Source organism: Gadus macrocephalus, chromosome 8, assembly GCF_031168955.1.
Source record: "Gadus macrocephalus chromosome 8, ASM3116895v1".
NCBI lineage: Eukaryota > Metazoa > Chordata > Actinopteri > Gadiformes > Gadidae > Gadus > Gadus macrocephalus.
This window is the reverse complement of record NC_082389.1, coordinates 17,980,012-18,006,485: the sequence shown is the minus strand read 5'-3', so window position 1 is coordinate 18,006,485 and position 26,474 is coordinate 17,980,012. Positions and strand designations below refer to the sequence as shown.

The following is a 26,474-nucleotide window of genomic DNA, read 5'->3' as shown; positions in this document are numbered from 1 at the left end:
AATATTCGTCAAGGTTGTTGTATCCATATTATTTTGTTTCGGAGCTTAAATAAACTTGGAAATTGAATAAAAACAAAGGTAGTATACTGTGTACATTATTTATTTTAAACGAGTGAAGGAACTACTCATCCCATAATCCATTGCGAACCTTTTCATGAAACGTCGAGAAACAGCGCCCTCTGCTGTCAGGTCTGAGACCATGTGGTTCAAACCGTCCAATCCGATCTCAGCATACTTACAGTAGCTGTGGACGAATGAAGAGCCTCACCACGTCAGTCGGCTGCTGGTCCAATGGCCGGGCGGTTTTAATCAGTTCTCCACCGTGCGGTGAACACACTGGACGGGACAGCGCTGTGCGGCGGACATACACAACATCGGCTGGTAGTCTCACCCATGGAGGGACACATTACACACAAAGAGAATTCGTTTTTGTTTTATCCACTACACCTGTAAGGGAATTGCACACATTTAACGTGAACGATCCCGTTATAAGTGTGCACTCGGAGGAAGAAGAATATTGTAAGAGTGGAGGGATAGCCAGAGCGCTGAGGCCATGCACAGCCGCGTCCTGCTGGCTCTGTAACCGCGGAGGGTGCACTGCGTCGCTCGGGTTTTCCGGACATGGAGTAATAAATCCACGCTGGATTATTTGATGGGGTTGCTAAGAGTCATGATGCCGCCCAAGTTCCAGCTCCTGACGCTCCTTGCCTTCGCAGTGGCCATGTTCTTCCTGGAGAACCAGATCCAGAAGCTGGAGGAGTCCCGTGGAAAGCTTGGTGAGGCCCCCCCCACCCCCCGGTCGATCTGTTATAGCTGCGATCACAACACGTTATGCGAGTCCGTATGCATGTCCAACAGATTGCCATGCCGTGGTAATGTTTGGGTTATTAGTTGTACATCGGAATGGGTTAAATCACGATCAACTGGGAGACTGGTTTCATACCAGCAGCATCGGTGTTGTGTATGGGTCTGGGGGGCTGGCGTTGTGACCCCCTGTCCCCTGAACCATTATATGAAAAGAAGGCTTTCTCCCTGTCATGCCAACACAATCACACTCACCGATAACCTTGAAAAAAAGTCGGATTATTTTGCTCTACGTATGGTCGGCGAAGTGCATTAGTCGACATGCACAATGGATATGTTGCTACTAATTCGCATATTTTAAAGAGTTTTTAATCATGTTTCATTGAAATATATATGAGAGAGTTTCTTGGGTTCATGAGCTTTTTGTAAAATAAAGGAATATGGGGAAATTCAAATGACCTGGAATTGACCTGTCAGTGAATGAGGAATGATTGTTAAGGACCCCCCCTGGCCATATAGCGCGCTCTCATAAATTCATTCTCTGCAATTCTGCAACGCTGACGTCCATGTGCCAGCAGGGTTTACAACCGTGGTCAGCCTGAGCCGACTGGTGGCTTTGTTGTCCGGAGATCTCTTGCAAGTCTAATTACCACACATTCTCGATGTTCGGCGCTCACTAAACACTACCTCTTTTTGGTCTCTAATGTGTTCTATAATTTATCTCCCACCCATCCATCAATCAAGGAACTGGGTTTGCAATGGTTCCTCATTGAAAATGATGCACACAGATGTTAAGTATTTTGGGTTGTAGGAATTATCTTGACTCCAGCTGCGACCCGTCGATCTGCTGGATTGGTTTTGTCCATCACTTCGTCAACAGTTTCACAAGGCGAGCAGTAGTTTCTAATAATAGTCTGGGCTGTGGCCGGCCCACCAGTGTAATTGGTCCCACTAGATTAAATTGAAGCCAAAATATTGTTAAATTCTGTCAATGAACCGTAATGAGAGGACTATGGCTTGTTGATATAAAAGCAGTGTCTTAATATTCGGATTAGTAGAAAGATTGCATTACTGCTGCTTTAAACCCTGGCTTGTCCATTTGGTTTGCTGATGGATGCGGGATCAAATATTACAGGGAGTGAAATCTATGCCCTCTCAGGACACACACACACACACACACACACACACACACACACACACACACACACACACACACACACACACACACACACACACACACACACACACACACACACACACACAATGCTGAAACAGGAGCTAGCAGACCCTCTCCCTGGAAGGCCTGCCACTCCTAGATTCTGTTGAGTGGGCAAAAGCTCTCTGATAGATGACGGGGGGGGGGGGGGGGGGGGGTCAACACCGGTACACCGGAGCCTTGAATTATGTGCTGCATGGCCACATATCTGTGAGTGAGGTTTCGGGCTTCCGCTGGACCGGTGTTGGAGGTGATGGACGGCCGCAGAGGTGATCAGGTGACCAGGCGCTGCCGTCTGCCTCAGCTGCTGCAGCGACAACGGCTTGACGTCGTCAACTGTGATACACACTGTTGGTGTCGGGAGGCTAGAGGTGACTCCTGCTGCTAGTGTTGTGCCGTTCCATTGTCTATTTCTATCTCTCGATATTGCATTGAAACGCTTCCCCCATTCGGGATTTAAGAAGTGCATGTTTTAACTCCCAGCATGCTGTGTTTGGGATGATTTCAAATCTAGTGACGCAGCGATATTTCTTGGGAATATTTTAGGGGGACTTCAGTGTTCCTGGACAGAGAGAACCTCCCCCGGGAGGGGTGGTTGTCCAGCCATGCTGCGCGGGGCTCCAGAGCTCCTCTCTCCCTCATGCTTTACAGACTCCTCCGTCTCCCTCCATGCCCATGTTGCAGCGGTTTGTCCTGTCAACAGATATGAACTAAACACCCTTTTTTCCCAGCCTGGTGGCTCTTGGAGGGGAGCTGAATGGCTATCGCACAAAAATGCTCGAAGGACACATTGCAGAACACAGCCTCCCCAGTAAGGCTGGGTCTGAGATCCATCCAGGGCCATTTAGCAACCATTTAGGAGGCGATAGTCTCATTTTATAATGACTCCTTAAGGTGTTACAGTTTTTCTCAGTTGCTTTGGTACATTTCTCAGATCAGAATTGAAATTTGCAAAGCAGTTAGTGCATTTCTCAAAACAATGTGTTCAAATAGCAAAACACCATGGATGACCTGCAAAAGCCAGTCTCTTGCTCAAAATCCTTAGTTCATCTCTCAAAAGTAAATATCTGTTTCAATGAACATGTCAGTGCCATCAGAATGACAAGTCCTTGTGTCATTGTCTACGTATAAGACAGTCAAATTGCTTAGTCATGTTGTCAATATAACAGTGTACTTAGGAGGGATGTTCTGATGTAAACTATGGCTAAAGTTTTGAAGACATTATTGTAAATTGTAAGTTACACCTTAGTGTATGTGGGAGATTGATTGCAAGAGACTGGACAAGATTCACATTTACGCTTTGACTGTTTGTACTGTAATTTGTTGACAGACCATGTCATTGCTAGAAATGTGAACATAGGAAAATCTCCTTAGGGTAAACTGTACATGCATTGCTGTCGGAATTACAGTGCAGTCATCCTACAACTCCTGACGTTCCTGTCTGTTGGGCCACAAATTCTCAGACAATTTACTGTAACATTGTGTTGTGCTCCAGCTATATATATACTTGCCAGTTCATGGTTCAGGAGATGCACCTTTGAGCTATTGTTTGATCGTTGGTTGATCTAACACTTCACACATTTCCCTTCTTTAGAGAAAGTCAAGATTCACCTGGTAGCAATTGACCAATTCAGGACAGATTTAGAAAAAAGAACAAAAAAAAAGTCTAATGCCAGTGTATAGAAATGTATAGAAATATGCTTGACATATTATGACAACTTGTTCAACCATTTTGCATGTAAAGACTTATGCAATGAACTGATACCTAAATGCTGTGGGGGTGAGACTATTCCATAGAGACCATTACAATACATTTTGATCAACATGACATAAGCAATTGATAATGTAGGAAAGAGCAGAGAATTGTACATAATCATGTGCATGGATGTACCAAAGCATTTGCAACGTGTTCAAATAAATGAGAAACTGTTTTTTTCATGTGCACAAGTGACACACTGATGTGAAGATTGAACAGGTAGTTTTGAGAATTTCAATTCTGATCTGAGGAATGAACCAAAGCGACTGAGAAAAACTGTAAAAGGGGTGATGGCATCACTGGTCATCAACTGCTCATCACCACTACACGGATCCACAGTGGAGCACGTGGACTAGGCTGATGTGGTTGGTTGGATAGATGGAATAAGGGCTGAGAATTGCACTGTTGTGAAATTCTTCACACAAGAGACACACCGAGCTAAAGGTCTTGTTCTCAGTCGGGTGTGAGTCAGGCCGGCGCGTCCTACGGAGGACAGCCCCGTTTGTATCTCAGACGAGGCGTCCATCACTTGCCAAACATCTCGTCACCTAGGACCCATCTCATGCCACGTTACTTCAGGAGGTGGTCTTACATCTTGAAAACATCTTGAAAATGCACAGAACAACAGTTATCTGGACGTATCTCTTGGTATTTGGTATGCTGTGCATGCTATCAGGCCAGGTTCATTGCAGCATAAAACAGTCCAGCTCTGTCCGTGTGTGTGGACCAAACCGTGGCACATCATCGCTCTCCCGCGTAGGGACTACCGGGTCACATTGCCGGCCCACCCAGGCGACACAAGAGCGCACAGCTTAGCATTCATTGACTGCCGCGGACCACCGCTTCCTGAGCTTGTGTTGTGAATTTGACTTCAATTGTCATGCTGGGCACTTGCTCCTAGCGGCCCAGCCGCCCCGGCTCTCCCCGGAGACCCAGGACGGGCTCGGCTTTAAGAGGGCTGGAAGTGGGGGGAGACGGGGTAGGACCGGCGATGTTATATCAATATGATATTGATTTGGTTTCACTGAGTGTCGTCGGAGGTTTTGGCCGTCGTATCTTTCGCGCTCGGTTTTGTGTGTTGTCTTTTATCGACCTTCAGGGCTCCCTCGCAGTGGAGCCATCTGATATTGTGATGCTGGAAGAGTCGGGTGACTGGAATAAGAACACGCGTCACAAGTGCTTTTGTTTCTGGTTGATCCTTAATGAAAGTATATCCGCGAAGAATCGATGACTTTATGATAGTATTTAGGGTAGTACGGAGGATGGTTCGTGTAAAGTCTTTCTGTAAAGCTTATTAGGAGTGTGACAACTATGGCTTACGACTGCTTGCTCTGCCACCCATCTTCTCGGCATGATGAAGTATACCTATCTATAGTTTAGCCCTCGCTCTCTCGCGCCTTTCTCGTTCTCTTTGTCCTAAAATGCCCCGACAGCATTTTTTCAGACTTTCTGGTCACAGTTCTTGGATTCACTCTGAGCTTTCGCTTACTCTTCCCAGTTTAAGGTTTTACGATTTTTCTCGAGGGTGAATACAAGTCACTCGTCCCCTGAGGCCCTGACTGCCTTCCAGTCACTAGTCTCTTTTGGTCCCGCTGACTGACTGACTGACTGAACGTCTGACTGACTGACTGACTGACTCTAGTTAACCACCCTTAAGTGGAGCAGCAAATGGAATGGAGACGGGTATAATGACTGGAATCCTCTCTCTGGGGGGGGGGGTCTTGGGTTATACCAAGACCACGCGGAGAGCCGATCGGCCCACGTGGTTTGTGTAGGCCCACCTTCCCCTCCTCCCTTCCCACTCACAAGCCCCCCCCATTCCACTGCTGCAGCCCGCTAGTATTCCAAACCCTGTCACTTCCTGTCAAACGCCATGTTTTCTTCCCAACTTCCCCTGTGGCTCACAGAGGACAGGCAGCCCGGTGGGACAGCTGCTGGGAGCGGGGGTCAAAGGACCACAGGGGCGTCTTCTGAAGGCCCCCCGCTTTCGCCTCTTGAGAGGAACATTTTGTGTGCATAGTTCCGTAAAGAATACTGTTTGGCTGTTGCTGTCACTACTGCAATATTAAATAACTGTTCATGTTATGGGGGAAAACTATGCGGTTAAAAGATATGGCGAGGGGAATCGATCCTTACGAGACATAATCAATATGACAACACTGGCCATAATTGCTTTATAACTCAACGATAAGATATTCAAATTGGAGCATTAAAATCAAATCTGTTCCATTCTCCATGCGCTTGGCTGCGGGCCATTGACTAAAATGTTTCTGGCCGGCTCCTAGTGGCCCGTCCATTGTAGGATGATTCAAAATATATGAGGGCAGGTGTCATTTGTCAAGCAGCAGAGTTTAGTAGAGTGAACGAGGGCCTGAATGTGGATGTCCCAACACCTTATCAAGAAGCAGCTGTAAATAGCCTTCTTATTATTTGGATGAGGAACCTTTCTTTTACTGTAATCTCCCCGGACCCCAGACATAAATACCCTCCCTGCTTCCAGAGCACAAAGGCAGTGGCGTACGAGAGGGAAATAAACAAAAAGAGGATTATTCAATTTTCGTTGGACAGAAAACATTGAGGCTAATCCCTGTGCCTCTGCCATCCGCCGGCATACGTTGTGAAGGGAAAGGTAAACCAGGGGGACACTTTCCCTGGTTTAAGTTCTCACAGGAACACAGAACTTGAACTCCATCTCAGCAATCACCTGCGGTGTCAAAGCAGCAGCGCTGTCAAATTAGTTTCTTTGTGTCTCAACACAATATGGGACCTAAGACTGAGCAGAGGGTCAGTCCTTCAGGATGCAGATGAATGGAAGGAATGGGTGGAGGAATGATGAAAGAAGGAGAAGCCGTTTGGCTGCAGGTCTCTCTAGCTTCATTCAAGGTTTAACCTTAATCCTGTCTTTCATTTCAGTCATATTAATTCAGTTTTCATACAGTAACAGATGATGAAATTGGGCAAAGCTTGCGTGTGTGCGTGTGTGTGTGCGAGTACCGAGATGTGTTCAGTGGGCAGTGGTGGAGCCTCAGTGCATTAATTCAAACCCGAGCTCGGAGACTCGCTGGGTTTTCTATCAAATATGTATGGAATTTTACAACCGCAAAGCAAAGGGAGCCAAATCAAAATGGAAAAAAGGATTCGTACGGAATACCCAAACATTATTTTGGAGAATGGCGTTGTATACATGTAGCAGGTAATGAGGACTGTATGGCTTCTAGAATTTGTATTTCGGTCACATTCACCTGTGAGGAGCTGTTGTCAGTATGCCCCCCTCTCTCTCGCCCTCTCTTCTTCGGGCTTTAAATATAATATAATATAATCCCCCACAAGTTTGCCATCTGGGCTGGCCTTTTGTACATGACTCTAGCATTAAACCTTAAAGGATGTTCTTTTGTGTTCCCCCTCAAATAATAGATTTGTTCAAATAATGATCGCTCAATTGTCGGAGAGAGTGAAGTACAGAGTACTAATTAGTAATACAGCAACACACAGAAGTGATAATAAATACAAGTTGGCAAGTTAAGTCGTTAAGTCTATTTCCTCCATTCCTTCTTTGGATTCTTACTTCCGACCAAAATCTTACCAGACGATTGTTTTACTAACTGCAGGACGAACCATAGAATCAACAGACAGCCGCGAGAGCGAGAGAAGGACTGAATCCTTAGACAGAAGGGGATCTCACCAAAGCCATGGGCTGACGGCCTTCTTGTTAGGCCGGTCCTTGCCGGTCTCTCCGGTGTGACTATAGAGGTGCGGTGCAGCAGCCCGTTACAATGTGGGAGACAACTCTGCTCGGATCTCTGCAGTGCTAACCTGTCCCGCCTCCTCATCATTAAACCTATGAATAGCTGTCATGCGCTGGGCTTAATAGACTGTAGAGCTGTCCCCCGGCTCCTATATATGCATTATTAATTATCATAGAGTGTGTGTGTGGGGGGGGGGGGGGGGGGATAGAGATGAACACATTAGGAGAGCGAGAGGGGGAGCAAGGAGCTGGAGATCTGAGCTGAAAGCTGTGCTCTCGCCACCGTTTCTTCATTTATCATGTAAATAATGTTTGTTGTTGTATTAAGAGACTCTCATGGAGCAGAACATGTCTACAGCAGACCGGGGTGTTGGTTTGGAGATGCACGTCTCACACTGAATCGTCTGAACTGTTTGTTTTTGTCTCTGTTGCCTTGCGAGGCTGTGGACATGTGTTGCTGCCACTCGTGTTCCTCTCTGTTCTGCTTTGAACCAAACGCCACTTGGTTTAATGGCAACACAAACAACCCTGGCTCCCGCGACCCCGTTTTTACACATGGGTTACAAGCAATCTGACATTTAGAAGGGGGGGGGGGCTTTGTTTTGGCAAGGATCTGGTGATGCCATCCAGGATATGGGCATGCAGAGGTCACCAATCACAGTGGAACACCAAGACTATTAATACCGACTTGCAGGCAGAGATCAAACACTACTACGATGGTGCTTCAAAAACAAAGTCACACGAGGTTGAAATACAATCCAGTGGGGCGAAATGGGAACTGGAGATAACGCAGACTTTAAGACAAGCGTTCATAAATGAAATGCCAATACTGTTGTTTTTCAGATCGATTCGCACAAAGCCCAACAAGCTGACCGAGGCTCTAGCGTGTATTGGCATCTCGTTGTCATCTAATCAGCAGGGTTTCCGCGAGCCATTTCTTTGGCCGGCCAACAAAATGTAAATTCTCTTGTCAAATGTTGAATTGAACCTTGTCATGTGCAATAACACGTGTTGCACGTCTGTAGCCGGGTGATACGTGCTCATTAAGAAGGGTGGTACACGCTCGTAAAGAAGGGTGATACGTGCTCGTCAGGCAGGGTGATACGCACTCCTTAAGAAGGGTGATACGCACTCCTTAAGAAGGGTGATACACGCTCGTTAGGCAGGGTGATACACTCTCGTTAAGAAGGGTGGTACTCGCTCGTTAGGCAGGGTGATACGCACTCCTTAAGAAGGGTGATACACGCTCGTAAAGAAGGGTGATACGTGCTCGTCAGGCAGGGTGATACGCACTCCTTAAGAAGGGTGATACACGCTCGTTAGGCAGGGTGATACACTCGTTAGGAAGGGTGGTACGCGCTTGTTAGGCAGGGTGATACGCACTCCTTAAGAAGGGTGATACACGCTCGTTAGGCAGGGTGATACACTCTCGTTAAGAAGGGTGATTCGCACTCGTTCGGAAGGGTGCTCCGCCCTCGTGTGGCAGGGTGCTACGCCCTCGTGTGGCAGGGTGCTACGCCCTCGTTAGGCAGGGTGCTACGCCTCGGACTCGGCCCGATTTAATGCGTGGAATTGATATCTTGTTGCAGTTTAATTTGGCTCGGTTAGCGTCGAACTGGACTTTGATAGGAGAATAGAACAATGTAAGTCGAAGCCTCAGGGTCGAGTGTGACGCTGCTTTTATTGGAGAGATAATCCCAGTGTTGTTGTGAGTGAACACAAGCGTTGCTTTATCTAGTTGTCCAATCATATTTGATGTGTGCTCTCACCTTCTGATGCACCGCCTCTGACCGAGACTCTATGAATCTAGGATAAATTCATGTAAACTTTGCCAAAAAATATTATTTCCAGTTCGCGGAGAACATTGTGGTACATTCAACCAACAATGTTGTTCGGTTGGATGATAATCACACCTAGATGGAACTTGGAAACGGACTGACACCCCTGTGTTCAATACTATTTTCCACATTTTATTGTTGCCTAAAAAGCTTTAAAGGTGCAGTGTGTAAGATTTAATGCCACCTAGGGGTGAGGTTGCAGCTTGCAACCAACTGAATAAAAACCCCTCACCTCCTCTCATCCCTCCTTTGCTTTGGTGTAGGATAAGCTTTGTGTACTACTAGGTGTACTTGTGTGCCAGGAGTTATCCCCAAAACGATGTCGGTCAACGTCATCGTCTACAACTGCATCGAGTAGACGGGTGTCAAGTGATGGTTCCTGAATAGATTCATAAATTATGTTTAGTAATTAGGCTGTAAAACTAGGGGTCATAATTTACAAGTGGTCCGAAGCGTACCCACCGGCGGGTACGCTTCGGACCCAGCACGCCTCAGCCCAGTAGTGACGGTCCGGTATTGCCCAGGGCCCGGTTTCCCGAAGCCTTATTAAAGCCTTCTTAACGCTACGTCATTCTTAACCTCTACTTTAAGTTCTACCTTAACATTTTGCGTGTTTCCCGAAACGTTCTTTGCTATGAATCTCTTTCGTAAGTCGTTCATTGGTAAGGTTGGACTGAAGCGCTCGTAGAACCTTCTTAGCTCTACCATAGTGATGGTTCATTATAGGCAACGAATGAATGTAATAAGTGGTCGAAAGACTTTTTTCAACCACATCCTCTTTCCTTTGACATTTAGTTTTCACCTGACACACTGGACGGGAGGTGTGCAAAGCCCACACACAGACCCCTACAGGTAGTCTCAGCATACACAGTATTATATAATAAGATAAATAATCTATTCAAAATGTTGCTTTCATTTCAAAGTGTCAATTTCATAAATAATCAACAAGGCAGCCGCCTTTTGTAAACAGAAAATCAATAGCCTCATTTGAACGGCTGCGACAGATGTAATTAAGGATGTAATTGCCTCAATCTCCTCTGCTGTTTCTATATTTTCTATTTTTTTTTTAAATCAGTGTATGCTATGCTAGTTTGTTCGCCCATGGTTAAATAAATGTTTAGGCCAACTAGAAGTATTTCGAGCAATGTTTTATTCGCAAAGACTGCAATATTTTAGCTACACAAGCATCGTGATCTCATCGCAACCCGACACAGTGTAGCCTGCTAATAAATCCAAGAAAAAAGTAGAACGCACACAATGAACAAAGAGCAACAATGTAGGACGTTCAAGAAGGACGGCAAACTTTTGTGCGACATTTTCTTCAATAAACGAAGCTTTCGCGTTGTCCAGAAATACCTCGCGGGTAATGTGTTTTTTTTGTTATTATCCCCCTTTCGCACGGAAGTGCGATTCTGTCGACCAATCAACGGTCGGCGTGTGTAGCTCGAACTTGCCGGCACCCTTTCAGGCGTCTCAGTACCCCAACGGAGGAGTACTGTGAGACGAGTACGGTTCAATACGGCTCTGTCCGGGTCACACCCACTTTTGGGCCTTCCCGCTAGAGATGCCTTCTACACACATTGGCCTTTAAAAGTTCAACCTCTTCCATTTCTTAATAACAGTTGGGGACTGAACGCCCTGGGCAAGGCCGGTGACGGTCCCGGGGCCAATTCTATCCAGCGGACACTCAATTATTAACCACGCTGCCCCCAAGATCAACCTTTAGACCAGAGGACTCAATGATAGAGAGTTCTATCTGCGACAAAATAAACAAACCCCATCTCCGACCAACCCCAAGTTGTTTGAAATTGATGAGAGTTCCTCCTTGGCACGGACACATGCACATGATACATAATAGCCAATAGCCAATGGCTGATAGCGCGGCTTCAGACGCTATAGGCTGACCTGTCAGACACGGTATACACTCGGGTCGATCCCGGGGGAGATATCAGCCGGGAAACGACCGGTTGGACCACAGCGCACGGCCCCTCATCTATCCAAGTCTCCCCTCGCTGGTGCAGAGGCCAGGCATGATTAGGACCACCGGTCTCCCTCCTCAGTTACTAATTTAAAGCTGAAGAGTTTGGAATGGAATTCATTGTTAATTAAAAAAAACACACTAATTCCCCTTTTCTAATTATAGGGTTGGTTTGACACACACACACACACACACACACACACACACACACACACACACACACACACACACACACACACACACTCCACTGGTATGACCATCTAGGACAGCCAGATAATTAAGGTCACCAGAGACATGCCGTGGAACCACTTAGAGCCGTCTGGGGCCGGCTGTATCGTACAAGGCCTTGTTTTGTCTGGCCCACGCGTAGCAGACGATCCCCAGCCTGCCCTGAACCACTGACAAAGCACACTTGTCTGACTCGTGAGGAATCAACAGTGGCTCCGTCTTTTTTTTATCTTTTAAAGGAAGGTGACCGTTTGTAGTGTCCGTGTTTGTGCTGACACCCACCAAGCCGTCTCTTGAGGAGGGGCAGCTGTCGTCTGCGTGGTCGTTGCCGTTTCCTGACAAACATGAGTCGGAGGAAGGTTCACCGCCCACCTTCTCGTGGGCGGTGAGCCTTTCCATTCTCCTCGGTCGAGTGAAGCAGGACTGTGGTAAGAGATGGGTCGATTTTCACAGCAGTGTGTGACACAAAGCAATGTCTGGTAAAAAAAGCCTCTAAGAGGTTGCCATTATTGTTCAGATTATGACGAACAGCTGCGTCCAGCCCAGCACTCCTCTTGTGTGTTTCACTCTTCTGCGTCAGCCGAGCCAGTGAATGAGATCCTTCATCTAGCGTCAATGTAACACTTGTATTTCGTCAGGCATTCTATAAGAAGATCACTTGAGCGATTGCATTTGATCTTGTCTCGGCCGAGAGAGATGTGGTCATGTCTTCCAGCAGATTGAATAAGAGAACTAGTGTAAGACCAGAGGCAGTTGTGGAAAAAGCTCTCAGACCAGTATTTGCTGATTGTGTGTGTGTGTTTCTGAGGATATGATTGTGTGTGTGTGTGTGTATGTGTGTGCGTTACTGAGGATATGATTGTGTGTGTGCCAGTACATCCACACATCTTTTGTGTGTGCCTATTGTCCGCCTGAGAACGGACTCCGCTCTTTGGGGGTTGCAGAGCGTCTTAAACGGTAGAGAAAGTGCTCTGGTTTATCGGGCTCCATTTGAAGTTTCTTCCGCTGGTCCCATTGAGCATTGGCACAATGCATTCCTCTCGCAGTGTCCTTCAAATACCCCAACGCCGCACAAATAGGCCTCAGAGCGTAGTGTGTCTGGGCGTTGAAGCAAAAAAGAGAACCCGTGCAAATATACTTTTCGTCCCATAAGCCACAGAAACCAGATCGCAGAAGTTGATTCGGAGAGAACCTAACTGCGAGTTGATGGCAGGCCTTAAAAGCCCTCATCCATCAAGCGCTGAAATGAGAGCGATTATGGATCGAGAGCGTGACTGCGATGGTGCGCAACGCGGGCCTATTTCACTGCAGTCTTTTTTCAGGTCGTCAAGGCGATACATGATATATGACGTGTGATGGCTATCTGCAATTACAGCCCGTGTATATTTTGAGGCACAATGCAGAAACGCATGGTTAGTGGTGCATGGTATTTGGAGAGGAATGTTGATGCAGAAGATGATGAATTTGTACATCGTGATAAGCATGGGGTATTTTTGCCTGCATTGCACTGTATGCAACGATTGGCTTCATGCCAACGTTGTGGGTTGTAAAGAGGATCCAGATATCTGACATGATCAAAAACCAAACCCGCAGAAACTGAACAACAGAGATCCTGAAATATAAAGTGTGTGTATGTGTCTGTCTGTGTGCAAAAAGCATCTATGTTCAAGACTTCGTATACCTTTTTGTGTGTGTGCAGGATTGTGTGTCTGTGTAAGGTTGTGTGTCTGTCGGTGTAAGTGTGTTTATCTGTGTGTGTGTGTGTGTGTGTGTCAGTGTGTGTATATCCAAACCAGCACCTCTACGGAGGTTAGCTCCCTTTCCCCGTCCCCGTCTCTCCCCTGCTGTCACCCTTCATCGATTTCTGCAATCCGGCCTCATCCGAGCGGAACCGGCAAAGCCTCGCACCTCCAGGCATCAGCGCCGAGCGGGGCCCCCACTGGGGCCCACCGGGGCCCCGCCCCGCCGCTCCCAGCACCACTGCACCCCCGGGGCTGCCCGCCGCTGATAGACAATCTCAATTACCCCCCTCCGGGCACAGGCCCCGCCGGGGAGGGAGAGGGGGGCTGGGGGGCTGGGGAAGGGGTGAGGGAGATGGAGAGGGGGAGGGAATAGGTGTGTGTCTTTGTTGGGGGGGGGGGGAGGAGGAGGAGGAGGAGGAGAGATAAGGAGGTTGGTAGAGAGGGAGAGATGGTGAAAAAAAAAAACAGTGTGTGTGTGTGTGTGAGCTCCTGAAGTGCTGAGTCGTCTGTAGAGATGGATTTACGAGCGTCATGGAGGATGGATCATCCCTCCCCCTCCCCCCCCCTCCCCCTCCTCCTAACTTTTATTATCCGATCTGACGAGAACGCACAATACTGGGCGGCCTGTCCCAGCCGTCGAGCCGTGTGCGCTGAGGTGGATATGGGCGACTATAAGCAGCGGTCGGGCCTAATCAGCCACTAAATTGCTTCAGTAAATAGATCCCAGGAAGCATCAAGTCTCTTCTGCTGTTACAGCTCCCCTCTCCCTCTCCCTCTCAGTCTCCGCCCTCCTCGCGCTCTTACTTTGAAAGACTCTGACTAATAGGCTTGTAGATGTCCCTGTGTTCGAGACCTGTGTTAGCCTTCACGCTTCATAATTAGCTTTTAATGCATGGAAACTACCAGAGGGAGGGCGGGGGCTAGACGTTGCGGTTGGGGGGGGGGGGGGGGTGTGATGAGGTGCAGTCATTGGTGGTCGTTTGGGGGGGGGGGGGGGGGGGGGGGGGGGGGGGTGGTATCTGTGGGTGGAAATGAATGAAAGGAGGCCTTGCTGTGTGGCCTCAGAGGGGCCAGCCTGGATTAAAGTGTGTGTGTGTGTGTGTGTGTGTGTGTGTGTGTGTGTGTGTGTGTGTGTGTGTGTGTGTGTGTGTGTGTGTGTGTGTGTGTGTGTGTGTGTGTGTGTGGCGCCCTGTCGGTTTTGAGCCAAGTCGTGTTCAGCCATGTCGTTGAATAGCGCCATTATAACTCCACCCACCACCAACTTCTCCGTCTCCCTCTCCCCCTCCCTCTTGGGGACTTGGCACTGGGGCTGCGATTCCTTTTTTAAACAAGTGTCCTCTGGGGGCCCTTCACATAGCACGGCTCATTGTTCCTTATCGGGACCAGAGCGGGGCCTGGGTTCTGCCCCCATCCTGTCCAGGGGGGGGGGGGCGTGGACCAGGACCGGGTCTCAGAGTTAGAGAGCTGGAGAGGGGATCGGGCTGAAGGCAAATCAGTGGGAGAGAGAGAGAGAGAGAGAGGGGATGTGCTCGCTGGGCGCTCGGCAGTGGATGAAGGACGGTGGAGAAGAGCTTCTTCGCATTTTAACCACCAGGTCTCCTCAGACCCACCGATGGCTGTGATCATGAGGATGCAGATGGCTGGCCCTCCCCCACACACACGCAGGGAATACAGATTTACATTATCAGTGTCAGAATCCTCTCTCTCTCTCTCTCTCTCTCTCTCTCTCTCTCTCTCTCTCTCTCTCTCTCTCTCTCTCTCTTTAATTTTTCATTTTGAAGTGCTGATTAGAATTGTCTCCAACATGAGAGTCGTGGGATTCACCATGTCTCTCTTGCAAGCATGTGCGCCGCGTGCCTCCAAGCAGCCGTGCCCCGCGTGGCTGTGCCCGTCAGGCCCGTAAACACCAGCCCTACCACCGCCACCATAACCACCACCCCAGGTCCCTCCTCTTGGACATGCCGTTGGAGCACAGTGAGGTATCAGTTGCCAGCAGGAACCAGGAGTCATTCTCCACCCTGGCCATGTCTGTCACTACATCACTCTGATCAGTGGAAGATTAACAGCTGCAGGGGGGCTGAGGGGAGAGCGCCGGGGGCACTGGAGTGTTTGTGGTTTGGTGTGTGATAAAAGGTTTTGAGAATTTGTGTGAGGATGTGTGTGAACTTGATGCACATATGTGTCCACGGGTATGATTGTGTGTGTATTCTTGTCTGTGCCTTGACTGTGTTCATGCACATTCATTCTAGGCGTGTGTGTGTGTGTGTGTGTGTGTGTGTGTGTGTGTGTGTGTGTGTGTGTGTGTGTGTGTGTGTGTGTGTGTGTGTGTGTGTGTGTGTGTGTGTGTGTGTGTGTGTGTGTGCACGGCTGGGAGAGTGGGCTGCAGGACATCACAGATGATATCTTAATTGCCGCTCAACACCAGCTGCCAGATGCTACCTGGACGTCCGCCTGCAGGCCGGGCAGCTGACTACGGCCCCGCAGCTCCTGGCACCTCCCACAAGTGTTAGGGGCTCCAGGGGCCACTGTCTCCCCCAGTCTGCCTCTCTCTCGCTCACTGTCTTGGTCGGCTGTCCCTCTGTGTGTCTCTCCCTCTCTGTCGTCGGTCTCTCCGTGTGGCTGTCTCTCTTTGTGTCGGTCCCTCTGTTGTCTGTCTCTCTGTGTCTCGTCCATCTGTCTCTGTTTGTATCTCTTTGGTTCTCTCTCTCTCTCTGTGGGAGGGGCCCGGACGTCATCCTTAACAGCAGTCGATCCCAATCGCGTTCAGGGCTTATCGGGAAGAACTGTCAAACGGCAGTTTGAGGAAGGAGAGAAGAGCGAGGCTATTGGTGTCCTGTGTTTTGAGTTGTTGGGTGATTGCTTTATGTTTTGTGTATAGCGTAGTCGTGTATGTGTGTATTAAGAGGAGCTACAGACCGACGGACACACCTGTTGTGTTGACCGGTCACAGCCAAGCATCCATGTGACGTCTCACTGGCTGCGAATGACCCCCACTCAACTCTTGACTCAATTGACCCCTTACCACCGGCCCCGTGCCCTGTCAGCTCATACACTTGGGCGTTGACCTTTCACCCCGCGAGGGGGTCACATTTTGCTCAAACCTTTTGGTTATTGGTTTATTAAGGGAGTACTGTATCTGTGATCGGTTTTCCCTAAAATGAATGTGTTTGTTGTGCAAAAGGCAATCGTTTATACTGGATATAATTTATGATACTCCAGCATCATTAATACGGTGAACTCAATCATACTTACTAGACTCAATCATTTATTAGATTTGAGACTTAATTTGTTCAAAGCATCTGGAAAATGCTTCCTAAAATAAACCTGGATTTAGTAAATCATCTATGTTCAGCAGCAGGGATATTCATGACTTTCTACTGCACTAAAGTGAGCTTCACCATGTTCTGATGCCAAAGCGTAAACCAATGTCGTTGCTTTTTATGGTGGGCTTTCCGACTTTATGGTGGCTAACACTGCCTGGCCGTCTGCCTGGGGTGGGGCTGAGACGAGGACAGGAGGCCCGCCTCCTGTGTCTGTTGTGTGGCGTTTGACACAAGCGAGGTTCGAGTGCTCTCCATTGGTCGTTGAAACGCTAGCTTTTGCAAAACCGGGGTCAGGGGTCGCCGTCACTCCAGCCCCTCTGAAGTGTGTCAGCGGTCCGCAGCGTCCGGGGGGGGGTGGAGACGAGGGACCCCACCGCCTCCGTCACTCAGACACCGTGTTCAATACGGCTGGTTCTTTAGAGAGGATCTCTCTGTAAACCCTGATTCACTGGGTTCTAAAGTAAGCTTTGACCCTTCCTGTGTCTTACATTGTGTTCATTAATAGATCTTTATTGTGTTTCCAGCACGAAGGAAAAATAATGGCGCGGCAGTTCACAAATATGCTTCGGTTGAAATTGGATGATAGGAATATGTGTCCCTTTTTAAAATAAAGTTATGTCTGAAAATTATGGTTAGTTTTTTTTGGGGGGGGGTCGTCGAAAGAGTTATTGACAAGACTAAAGAATTTCCAAGGTTTCTTTGTTATCCCCCCCTCTCACCATCGCTCTCAGTTCAATAGGCTTCATTCGCACTACATGTACCTTCAATATGTCTCGTAAAAGCATTTGAACATTGTAATGCATTCATTCAACAATTAACAAAGTGTGTGTGTGTGTGTGTGTGTGTGTCCGTGTGTGTGTGTGTGTGTGTGTGTGTGTCCGTGTGTGTGTCCGTGCAGAGCGAGCCATCGCCAGGCATGAGGTGCGGGAGATCGAGCAGCGCCACACGCAGGACGGGCAGCGCGAGCGGGGGGAGGGGCTTGTGGGGGCGGGGCCTGTGCTGGGGGCGGGGCTTGTGCTGGGGGCGGGGCTGCCGGACGCAGAAGATGTGGTCATCATCTACAACCGAGTGCCCAAGACGGCCAGCACCTCCTTCACCAACATCGCCTACGACCTGTGCGGCAAGAACCACTACCACGTGCTCCACATCAACACCACCAAGAACAACCCGGTCATGTCCATACAGGACCAGGTTGGTGGGGAGGGGGGGGGGGGGGGGGGGCTTGATGGCAGCACCGCACCACATCACTACCTTGAGAAAGCATTATTCACATCCATTAGTCTGATTAGGTGAATCGCAACAAAGTGTGATATTTAGTAAGGAGACAGACACACGCGCTGACGTTGAGTCAAGTCTTGGTGTATCGTTGTTTAGCATGAATGGTTTCAAAGACAGTGGTTACTTTGACATAAAGAAAGGTGTGAGGCTAGATATAAGAGCACCCGTGGATGTCTTCAGAGGGGCCTTCTTGGAAGTCATATCGATAATCATTCATCCAAAGTTGTAACGGAAATCCTGAATCGGATTTCATTACACATTCATAACCAAAGTACTGCTGTTTTGCATGTTGGATCTTTAACAGACAGTTGATCATGGTCATGATGTTTTTTTTTTATTCAGGTGAGGTTTGTTAAGAACGTGACAGAATGGCGGGAAATGAAGCCGGCCTTCTACCATGGGCACGTCTCCTTCCTCGACTTCACCAAGTAAGAAAACACCAAGATACTCGTTGCTGTTGCTGTGATGTTGTCGCCACCTTGTGGTCATGTGTAGAAGTTGCACAAAGCAGTTCATCGCGTTTTAGGTTTCCTTTCACCATTTCACAATCTCCTAACACAAATATGAATGTGTTTATGTTGAATGCATAATGTATGTCATAATGATACTTATTACAGCCATAATGAAACAATTGAAAAAGAGGCATGCATGCTTCTTGTTCAATAGTGTCATTATTTATGGAAGATTATTTATGTATGTAATATGTGTTTCTCTCTTTTTTTACCCAGAAAGAGTCATCTCAATATCTTGGTCTTTGTTGTAAGTTGCTGTCTTCCTCCCTCATGTAATTAATTTTGACTGTGGTCTCCAGGTTTGGTGTGAAGAAGAAGCCCATCTACATCAACGTGGTCCGGGACCCCATCGAGAGGCTGGTGTCCTACTACTACTTCCTGCGCTTCGGGGACGACTACAGACCCGGACTCAGGCGCAGGAAACAAGGGGACAAGAAGGTAGATGTGTTTTTATTATTATTCGTGACAAGAAGGTAGTTGTGTTGTTATTATTCGTGACAAGAAGGTAGTTGTGTTGTTATTATTGGGGACCAGAAGGTAGTTGTGTTATTATTATCGGGACAAGAAGGTAGTTGTGTTATTATTATCGGTGACAAGAAGGTAGTTGTGTTATTATTATCGGGACAAGAAGGTAGTTGTGTTGTTATTATTGGGGACAAGAAGGTAGATGTGTTTTTATTATTATTCGTGACAAGAAGGTAGTTGTGTTGTTATTATTGGGGACCAGAAGGTAGTTGTGTTATTATTATCGGGACAAGAAGGTAGTTGTGTTATTATTATCGGGACAAGAAGGTAGTTGTGTTATTATTATCGGGACAAGAAGGTAGTTGTGTTATTATTATCGGTGACAAGAAGGTAGTTGTGTTATTATTATCGGGACAAGAAGGTAGTTGTGTTATTATTATTTGTGACAAGAAGGTAGTTGTGTTATTATTATTGGTGACAAGAAGGTAGTTGTTTTATTATTATTGGTGACAAGAAGGTAGTTGTGTTGGTATTATTATTGGTGACAAGAAGGTAGTTGGGTTGGTATTATTATTGGTGACAAGAAGGTAGTTGGGTTATTATTATTATTGGTGACAAGAAGGTAGTTGGGTTATTATTATTATTGGTGACAAGAAGGTAGTTGGGTTATTATTATTATTGGTGACAAGAAGGTAGTTGTGTTGGTATTATTATTGGTGACAAGAAATGGAAGCTGGAATACCAACACTGAGTTTTAAAAAAACGAGTTTTGGGTTGAGACTTTTAAGGTAGAGGGAGACTTCATCCCAATGGATACTCTTTAACTACGTGGTTGTGGTATATTAAATAAACCACTGCCCTGGCAGAGCTGCACCATCCACTCACACACTGGTGTGCCGAAAAGCGCTCCACACGTCCACACACACCACCCGGACAGCGCTCCACACACACCGTCCAGACAGACCTCAGACGTCAGGAACCGAACGCCGCCTGTTCCGAGCAGATTAGAACATAGACATAGTGTTTTAGGGAGAATGGACCAACATAGGATTTTACCCTGTTATTTTTTTTAATTGGGGTCTTAGTTCAGCAACAGTATTAAAATGGCAATGTTGACCAACTTGACGACCATATAATGCATATTGCAAAAAAATAAAAGGGTTTGGGTTCTCTGACTCTTAACTGCCTCAATCGTGTTCTTTGTGGTGGTGTTGATTTACAATAATGATAATCACTCTTGCATGAGATCATTTTAAATGTTAAATACATCTTGTACGTCCCGTGGTATTACAATAATACAACAAACAGCTGCTAAATTGTATTGTTATACTGTGTCTGTGTGTGTGTGTGTGTGTGTGTGTGTGTGCTCCAGACGTTTGACGAGTGTGTGTCTGCGGGGGGCTCGGACTGTGCCCCTGAGAAGCTGTGGCTGCAGATCCCGTTCTTCTGCGGCCATTACTCCGAGTGCTGGTACGTGTTCCAGACGCACACCGCTGTTATGCACCTGCTGTATACCACATCTATATTCATCCTACGAGCGCCACGTGTTACCCTATGGGTCGATGAGTTTATGGGGCTGTACGTTGCTGCCCTGCAGATGGGTATGGGTTCTCGCATGCACTGTAAGCTCCTTGCCGGCACACTATGCCTATACCATATCTGTATTCATTCTCCGAGCGCCATGTGTTACCCTATGTGAAATTGAGTTTCCGTTGCTTGACGCAACTACAGCTTTGTTCAGCTTCCTGCATAAGAATCGTTGCACAAGGGCATGATTAGCATCATGTGTCTGAACGGTGAGTGTCTGCGGTCGGTGGCTTCATTCAATGTTAAAGTGAACCAGGTTGGGGAGACGGCGCCAGGCAAGGGCCAGGTGATGGCCGTGAAGCCATGCGGCCCCAGACTGCTCCATGACACGCTACGGTGGCTTTAATAGGGCTCAGCTGTCCCCTGTTCCCTAGTCATCTCCCGGAGGTCTCGCACCATCTCCCATCGTAGCGCCTTAGCCTTGGTGTCTTCCCTGTCGCAATGGTGATCTGAAACTGTCTGTTTGTCTGGGCTGTCCCAGTCTCCCTCTGGCTGTCTCCTTCCCTCTGCTCTCTCGCTTGCTCCCTCCCGTCTCTCTGCCCCCCTCCTGTCTCTCTGGCCCCCTCCTGTCTCTCTGGCCCCCTCCTGTCTCTCTGGCCCCCTCCTGTCTCTCTGGCCCCCTCCTGTCTCTCTGGCCCCCTCCTGTCTCTCTGGCCCCCTCCTGTCTCTCTGGCCCCCTCCTGTCTCTCTGGCCCCCTCCTGTCTCTCTGGCCCCCTCCCGTCTCTCTGGCCCCCTCCTGTCTCTCTGCCCCCCTCCTGTCTATCTGGCCCCCTCCTGTCTCTGCTGTCTCCCTGGCCTTTGGCTGTCTCTGTCTGTCTCTGTCTGTCTCTCTGTCTCTCTGTCTCTCTGTCTCTCTGTCTCTCTGTCTCTCTGTCTCCCTGTCTCTCCGGCTCTCTGCTGTCCCTCTGTCTCTGGTCTCCTAATCTCCCAATTTCTAATTTATGTTTCCTTTGTTTTTGGGAACCTATTGGTTGCCATGGGTGATGTATACACATCCCCCATAGTAAACACATTGTTGTTATTGTTATGCCAATCCTCCAGTCTCAACAACATTGTCTGTTCATTAGATAGATTATTGGAAGATGAGTCAGCGAGTTTCCAGTTAGCACTATCTCACTCTTTCAACTGCCATTATGTGAATTCCACATGCTTATCTCTGACTTCCATAACATTTAATTTCCTGAGCATGACACATTTCCTGCCACCCACATTCATATTTTTTTCCCTCCTCCTTACCCTCAGGTTTTATTTTCCCCACAGTTCCATCTGGTGTCTCCCTCTGGCTTGTTGCTTGTCCTCTCTCTCTCCCCCCTCGTTCTCTCTCACCTGATGTTCCAGCTCCCTCTTCTTTCTTTAATCATAACCTTCCCTTTCCATCAGCCCCCCCCCATCTCTCTCTGCTTCTTTCTCCCCCTCTCTCTCATATGTCCCATCCTCTCCTGAGCTCCTTCGGTCCCCGTCCAGTCTACCTACCCTGTTCTCACGGCCCCCCAAATCATTCAGCGCAACAACAACATGCCCAATCTCCTCATAAGGATCCAGACACGAGGGCAGAACTCCAGACCACAGCACTGCGGACCAAACCAACCGCAGTACTAACAGACTACATCCGCTCGCTCCTCCCTGTGACCTCTCAGGAACGTGGGCAGCCCCTGGGCCCTGGAGCAGGCCAAGTACAACCTGGTGAACGAGTACCTGCTGGTGGGGGTGACGGAGGAGCTGGAGGACTTTGTGATGATGCTGGAGGCCGCGCTGCCTCGCTTCTTCAGGGGGGCTACCGACCTCTACAAGACAGGTACCCCGCCCGCGCCTCCACCTCCATCCCGCTCCACCGCCGCCTCGCTGAGCCCTCCGCCCCTTCTGACACGGCCTCGGCTGGTACAGGGACCATGAGCCCCTTTCATACAGCGATCCTCCAATATTGCCATAAAGAAGATCTGTCCTTATGCTGGCTAATCTTTTTTTATCACAGAACCACGCAAGGCGGGTGTCGGTCCAGAAGGTGTGACAAGGAACACAACAGCGTCCGTGTCTAGTGTGACTTATGACATGCACATCTTAGAACATGGGTGTCTTATAGCATAGGCGTCTTATAGCATAGGCGTCTTATAGCATAGGCGTCTTATAGCATAGGCGTCTTATAACATAGGAGTTTTATAACATAGGAGTCTTATAACATACGCATCTTATAACATAGGAGTCTTATAACATACGCATCTTATAACATACAGATCTTATAACATAAAGATCTTATAACATACAGATCTTATAACATACAGACCTTATAACATAGGCGTCTTATAACATAGGAGTCTTATAATATGGGCGTCTTATAACATACAGACCTTATAACATAGGCGTCTTATAACATAGGCGTCTTATAACATAGGCGTCTTATAACATACAGACCTTATAACATATAGTCTCATGACGTACGTGGAGTAAGGAGGCATCCTGACATGGGGATTGAACCCGGTGTGCGTCGACATCATTGTCACTGCAATTCTCTGCCATCCAGAACAATCTGTTTGACTTCATATTTTTTTGTTGGGGAAATATTCCAGTGACCTTTTCAAGCAACACTATATTTGCATAAAGATTAACTTGGCAATATTTACAAGCTGAACCGGTATTTTGTATGCTCGGGTATGCTCATCACTTTCATTTCACATTTCTTTTAACCAAATAGACCCTTTCCTGGTGACCTTTTTAAGAGAAGTCGAATTTATATATGCAAGCTGAGCTTTTAGTACCAATACATAAAGGAAGTAGGAATAGGAGGCTATTATAAAGACCACAAAGCTGGTGCTAACGGCATGCTTCACACAGTGTTATATCCAGTATCAGATCAGTCACTTCACAAGGGCTGCAACTAGAGTAGTTTAGAAAAGCCCATCAAGGTTGATAAAGTGTCTCAAATAACTTTGCTTTGTCTTTTAGATTAGCCAATAAAAAAAAGCATTTACTCAGCATTAATGCCATATTTACTATACATGATGTGTGGTAGCACACTTAGAAACAAACTTGTCTGCCTATTTCTGAGCTCAGCTAGTAGCATCAGCACTTGCAAGCCTAAAACCTTCATGGAATCAAGCCAGGCCACCTCACTATTTATACTTGGACTTGATTAAATTTCATCTGTAATGTTTCCAAGAAGCACTAGATCACTAGATGTTTCAAATATTCGGTGAATACGTAAGGCAGCGTGTCATCCCTCAACTCGTTCTCCTTTTTCTCTTCTTCAGGCAAGAAGTCCCATCTGAGGAGGACCACGGAGAAGAAGCCGCCCACCAGGGAGTCCACGGCCAAGCTGCAGCAGTCGGCCATCTGGAAGATGGAGAACGAGTTCTACGAGTTTGCCCTGGAGCAGTTCCAGTTCGTCCGCGCTCACGCTGTCCGCGAGAAGGACGGCGAGCTCTACCTGCTGGCCCAGAACTTCTTCTACGAGAAGATCTACCCCAAGAACTAGGGCACCTGCTGGTCCATTCCCTGTTGCCCCTCGCACTGGGGAGATGAACTGATCCTGAGGGGGCGATGGGCTGAGAGAGAAGGCTCAATGGTGGACCAACCGTCGTACTCGTAAACAACTAAACAACAACAAAGGAGGTGCTACCAAACTCTCCAGCGGAGGTGGTGGACGGGTTCTGGTCGGAGAGCTTTGTGTCGATGTGTGCTTGATGACCCCTCTGCCCCACCAGCTGGCCAAATGGCGGAGGCCAGTGTGGCAGCCGCTATTTGCCGATCGTATTCCTTGCTGAGAAACTCCCCTCTTCCAAGTGAGGAAGAAGGCCATTGGTCGCTCTTTTACTCGCACGCGTCTGGGACACGGCGTGGCCGGCAGCTGTTGGGACCGTCACTATGGATTGGTCACCGGATCTCCACGGTGATCACCTCGGCTCTCTCCTCCCACCCTCAGCCCAAACACTGGAGCCTGTGTTATTTTCTGATTGTGCTGTGATGATCTTTTTTATGTCTACAACTATCATGTTTTTTTTTTTTCTCACGCAAAGACCAGGATTCTATCTTTTCCCCTCCTGGGTGAAAAGACGTTGATGTGCTTAGAGACCACAACTAAAGAAAGGAAAGCGTGAAAAATGTAAAACTACTGCATTGGACTTGAATAAGAAACAGCTCAGCTTTTTTCCAAGTCAGAATCCTGTGGCTATAGACTATTTCCTGGGACAAATCTTTGTGTTTTATAAATGTATTTGTTTTATGATTCTTGTAAATGTGCATCCTTGTTGGGGGGGGGGGGGGGTTTGTATGGATACTGAAAGGTTAAGTACATTAAGTAATTCAACTAGTTGAACAATACTGCTGTTGTACATATTATTTCCAATGGATTAATTTCCGATGATTTTTTTTATGATTAACTTATTTACATTGTGCTAACACCTACAAACAAATTAACTGTCTGTTCAATTCATTGTTTGTGGGTCTTGCTTGACCATGTTTGTTTTTAAGATTTATTTTTGATTAGTCATTGTAAAACATGGATGCCCAGAAACATACTTATTCTCTGCTGCTAAGATTGTAGCCCTTTTTCTTACATTTGTATACATAACATGAAAAAAAAACTTTTCTCTGTAAGATTTGCTTTTATGTAGTATGTTTTTAGGTGGTTTTGCTCATTTACGGCTAGGTAAAGATTGTAGATTTCTTCCCTGTTAAATTCCTAACATAATCTCTCTTAATGGGGAGCTGTGAAAGATGGTTATAACACTAAATGTACACAAACTGTTGGCTTGTTTCGAAATTGTTATTGTTTTTTCGGCCTTCAACAGACAAATGTTCTGTATTCTGAGTTGGAATGATAAATAAATACATTGAATAGGGTAGATAGATAGATGTCCAACCAATCAGGATAGAGTATTCTGTCAAGGCTGTGAGCCCTGACCATAGGTCCTTGAATTAAATCACTCGCTTTCGATAACGGATCAGATGTATTCTGATTGGCCGGGAGGCTAAGCCTTCCACAGAAGAAGAAAATTTGCAAAATGTAAAGGAAAATTCCACTCCGTGTAATCTTTGCTGACAGCTTATATGACAGCCGTAATACTAGAACCCTATTCACAGTGCTCCTTTGAGAGCCTTTCGACAATAAATGTCCCACAAAACTAATCCAATCCTAGGCGTAATCCACAAAGGTCCATTTAACAAGACTGAGATACATCGGATCTGTCCAGAGATAGTACAGAGGATCATCTTACTGAATGAAATCAAAATAAGAAAAAGAAAAAATTATATAAGGGTTTACTAGTTAGGCTGAACGTGCCTTCTCTTTGCCCAACTGTTATTTCTGTTGCAGATTTGTTAATAAAAAACTCATTGTTTTGATTGCCAAAAATATACATAAATTCAGTGTCACACAATCTCAGTGTTTTGTGTCAGTCCAACTGGTTGTTTGTGTTTCAATAATTGTTTGAACCTCTTGGGAAGTAAAGGAAATGATTTGGAGTGGCTTGTGTGGGGAAAGAGAGCTGCAATATGTTAGACCATGGTCTCCTACAGAGGGAGATAATGAGTTGAAATTCTTATTCTGGGGATGCCTAAAGCATAGGCTAAAATGTAAATTTAGAACGGTTTAAATTAGTCTTCAAAACAGGTTTCCCATTCATCTTGTGTATTTTGTGCCAACCAATATATTTTAATCAGTTGTATGTTATGTTTGTGTCGTTTTAAATCGGTCAGTATGCTACTATGAATATATACAAATAAGTCTTTGGGATATTGATTTGTCGTTAATTTTACACCATTTAAAAAATATATAAAAGGCAACTGTGATGGATAGTGTCTCAAAAGTCTGCCTTATTTCTCGGTCTACAGTAAGTAGGCTTCTATTCCAAGGTGGGGATGGATGCTGCACACCATGATAGTGTTTTACGCATGGCTTCAGTAGGTCACATTCAACACTGCCTCTGTCCTTGGAGGAGAACCGGGGACCCGTCTCTGGACTCCAGGAGAACCGGGGCTCGGCCTCAGGTAATCATACTACCTTGTG

At 47.1% G+C, this 26,474-nt stretch overlaps 1 protein-coding gene across 1 annotated transcript; it reads left to right on the top strand.

Moving 5' to 3' along the window:
• The first annotated feature begins 243 nt into the window (after positions 1 to 243).
• hs2st1a (heparan sulfate 2-O-sulfotransferase 1a) lies at positions 244 to 25,837 on the top strand. The gene is made up of 7 exons (XM_060059682.1): positions 244 to 776; positions 17,529 to 17,821; positions 18,251 to 18,336; positions 18,720 to 18,858; positions 20,258 to 20,355; positions 22,111 to 22,268; positions 23,719 to 25,837. The coding sequence occupies exons 1-7, from the start codon at positions 653 to 655 to the stop codon at positions 23,940 to 23,942; spliced, it is 1,122 nt and encodes a 373-aa protein (XP_059915665.1). The 5' UTR covers positions 244 to 652; the 3' UTR covers positions 23,943 to 25,837.
• The last annotated feature ends 637 nt before the right edge of the window (positions 25,838 to 26,474 follow it).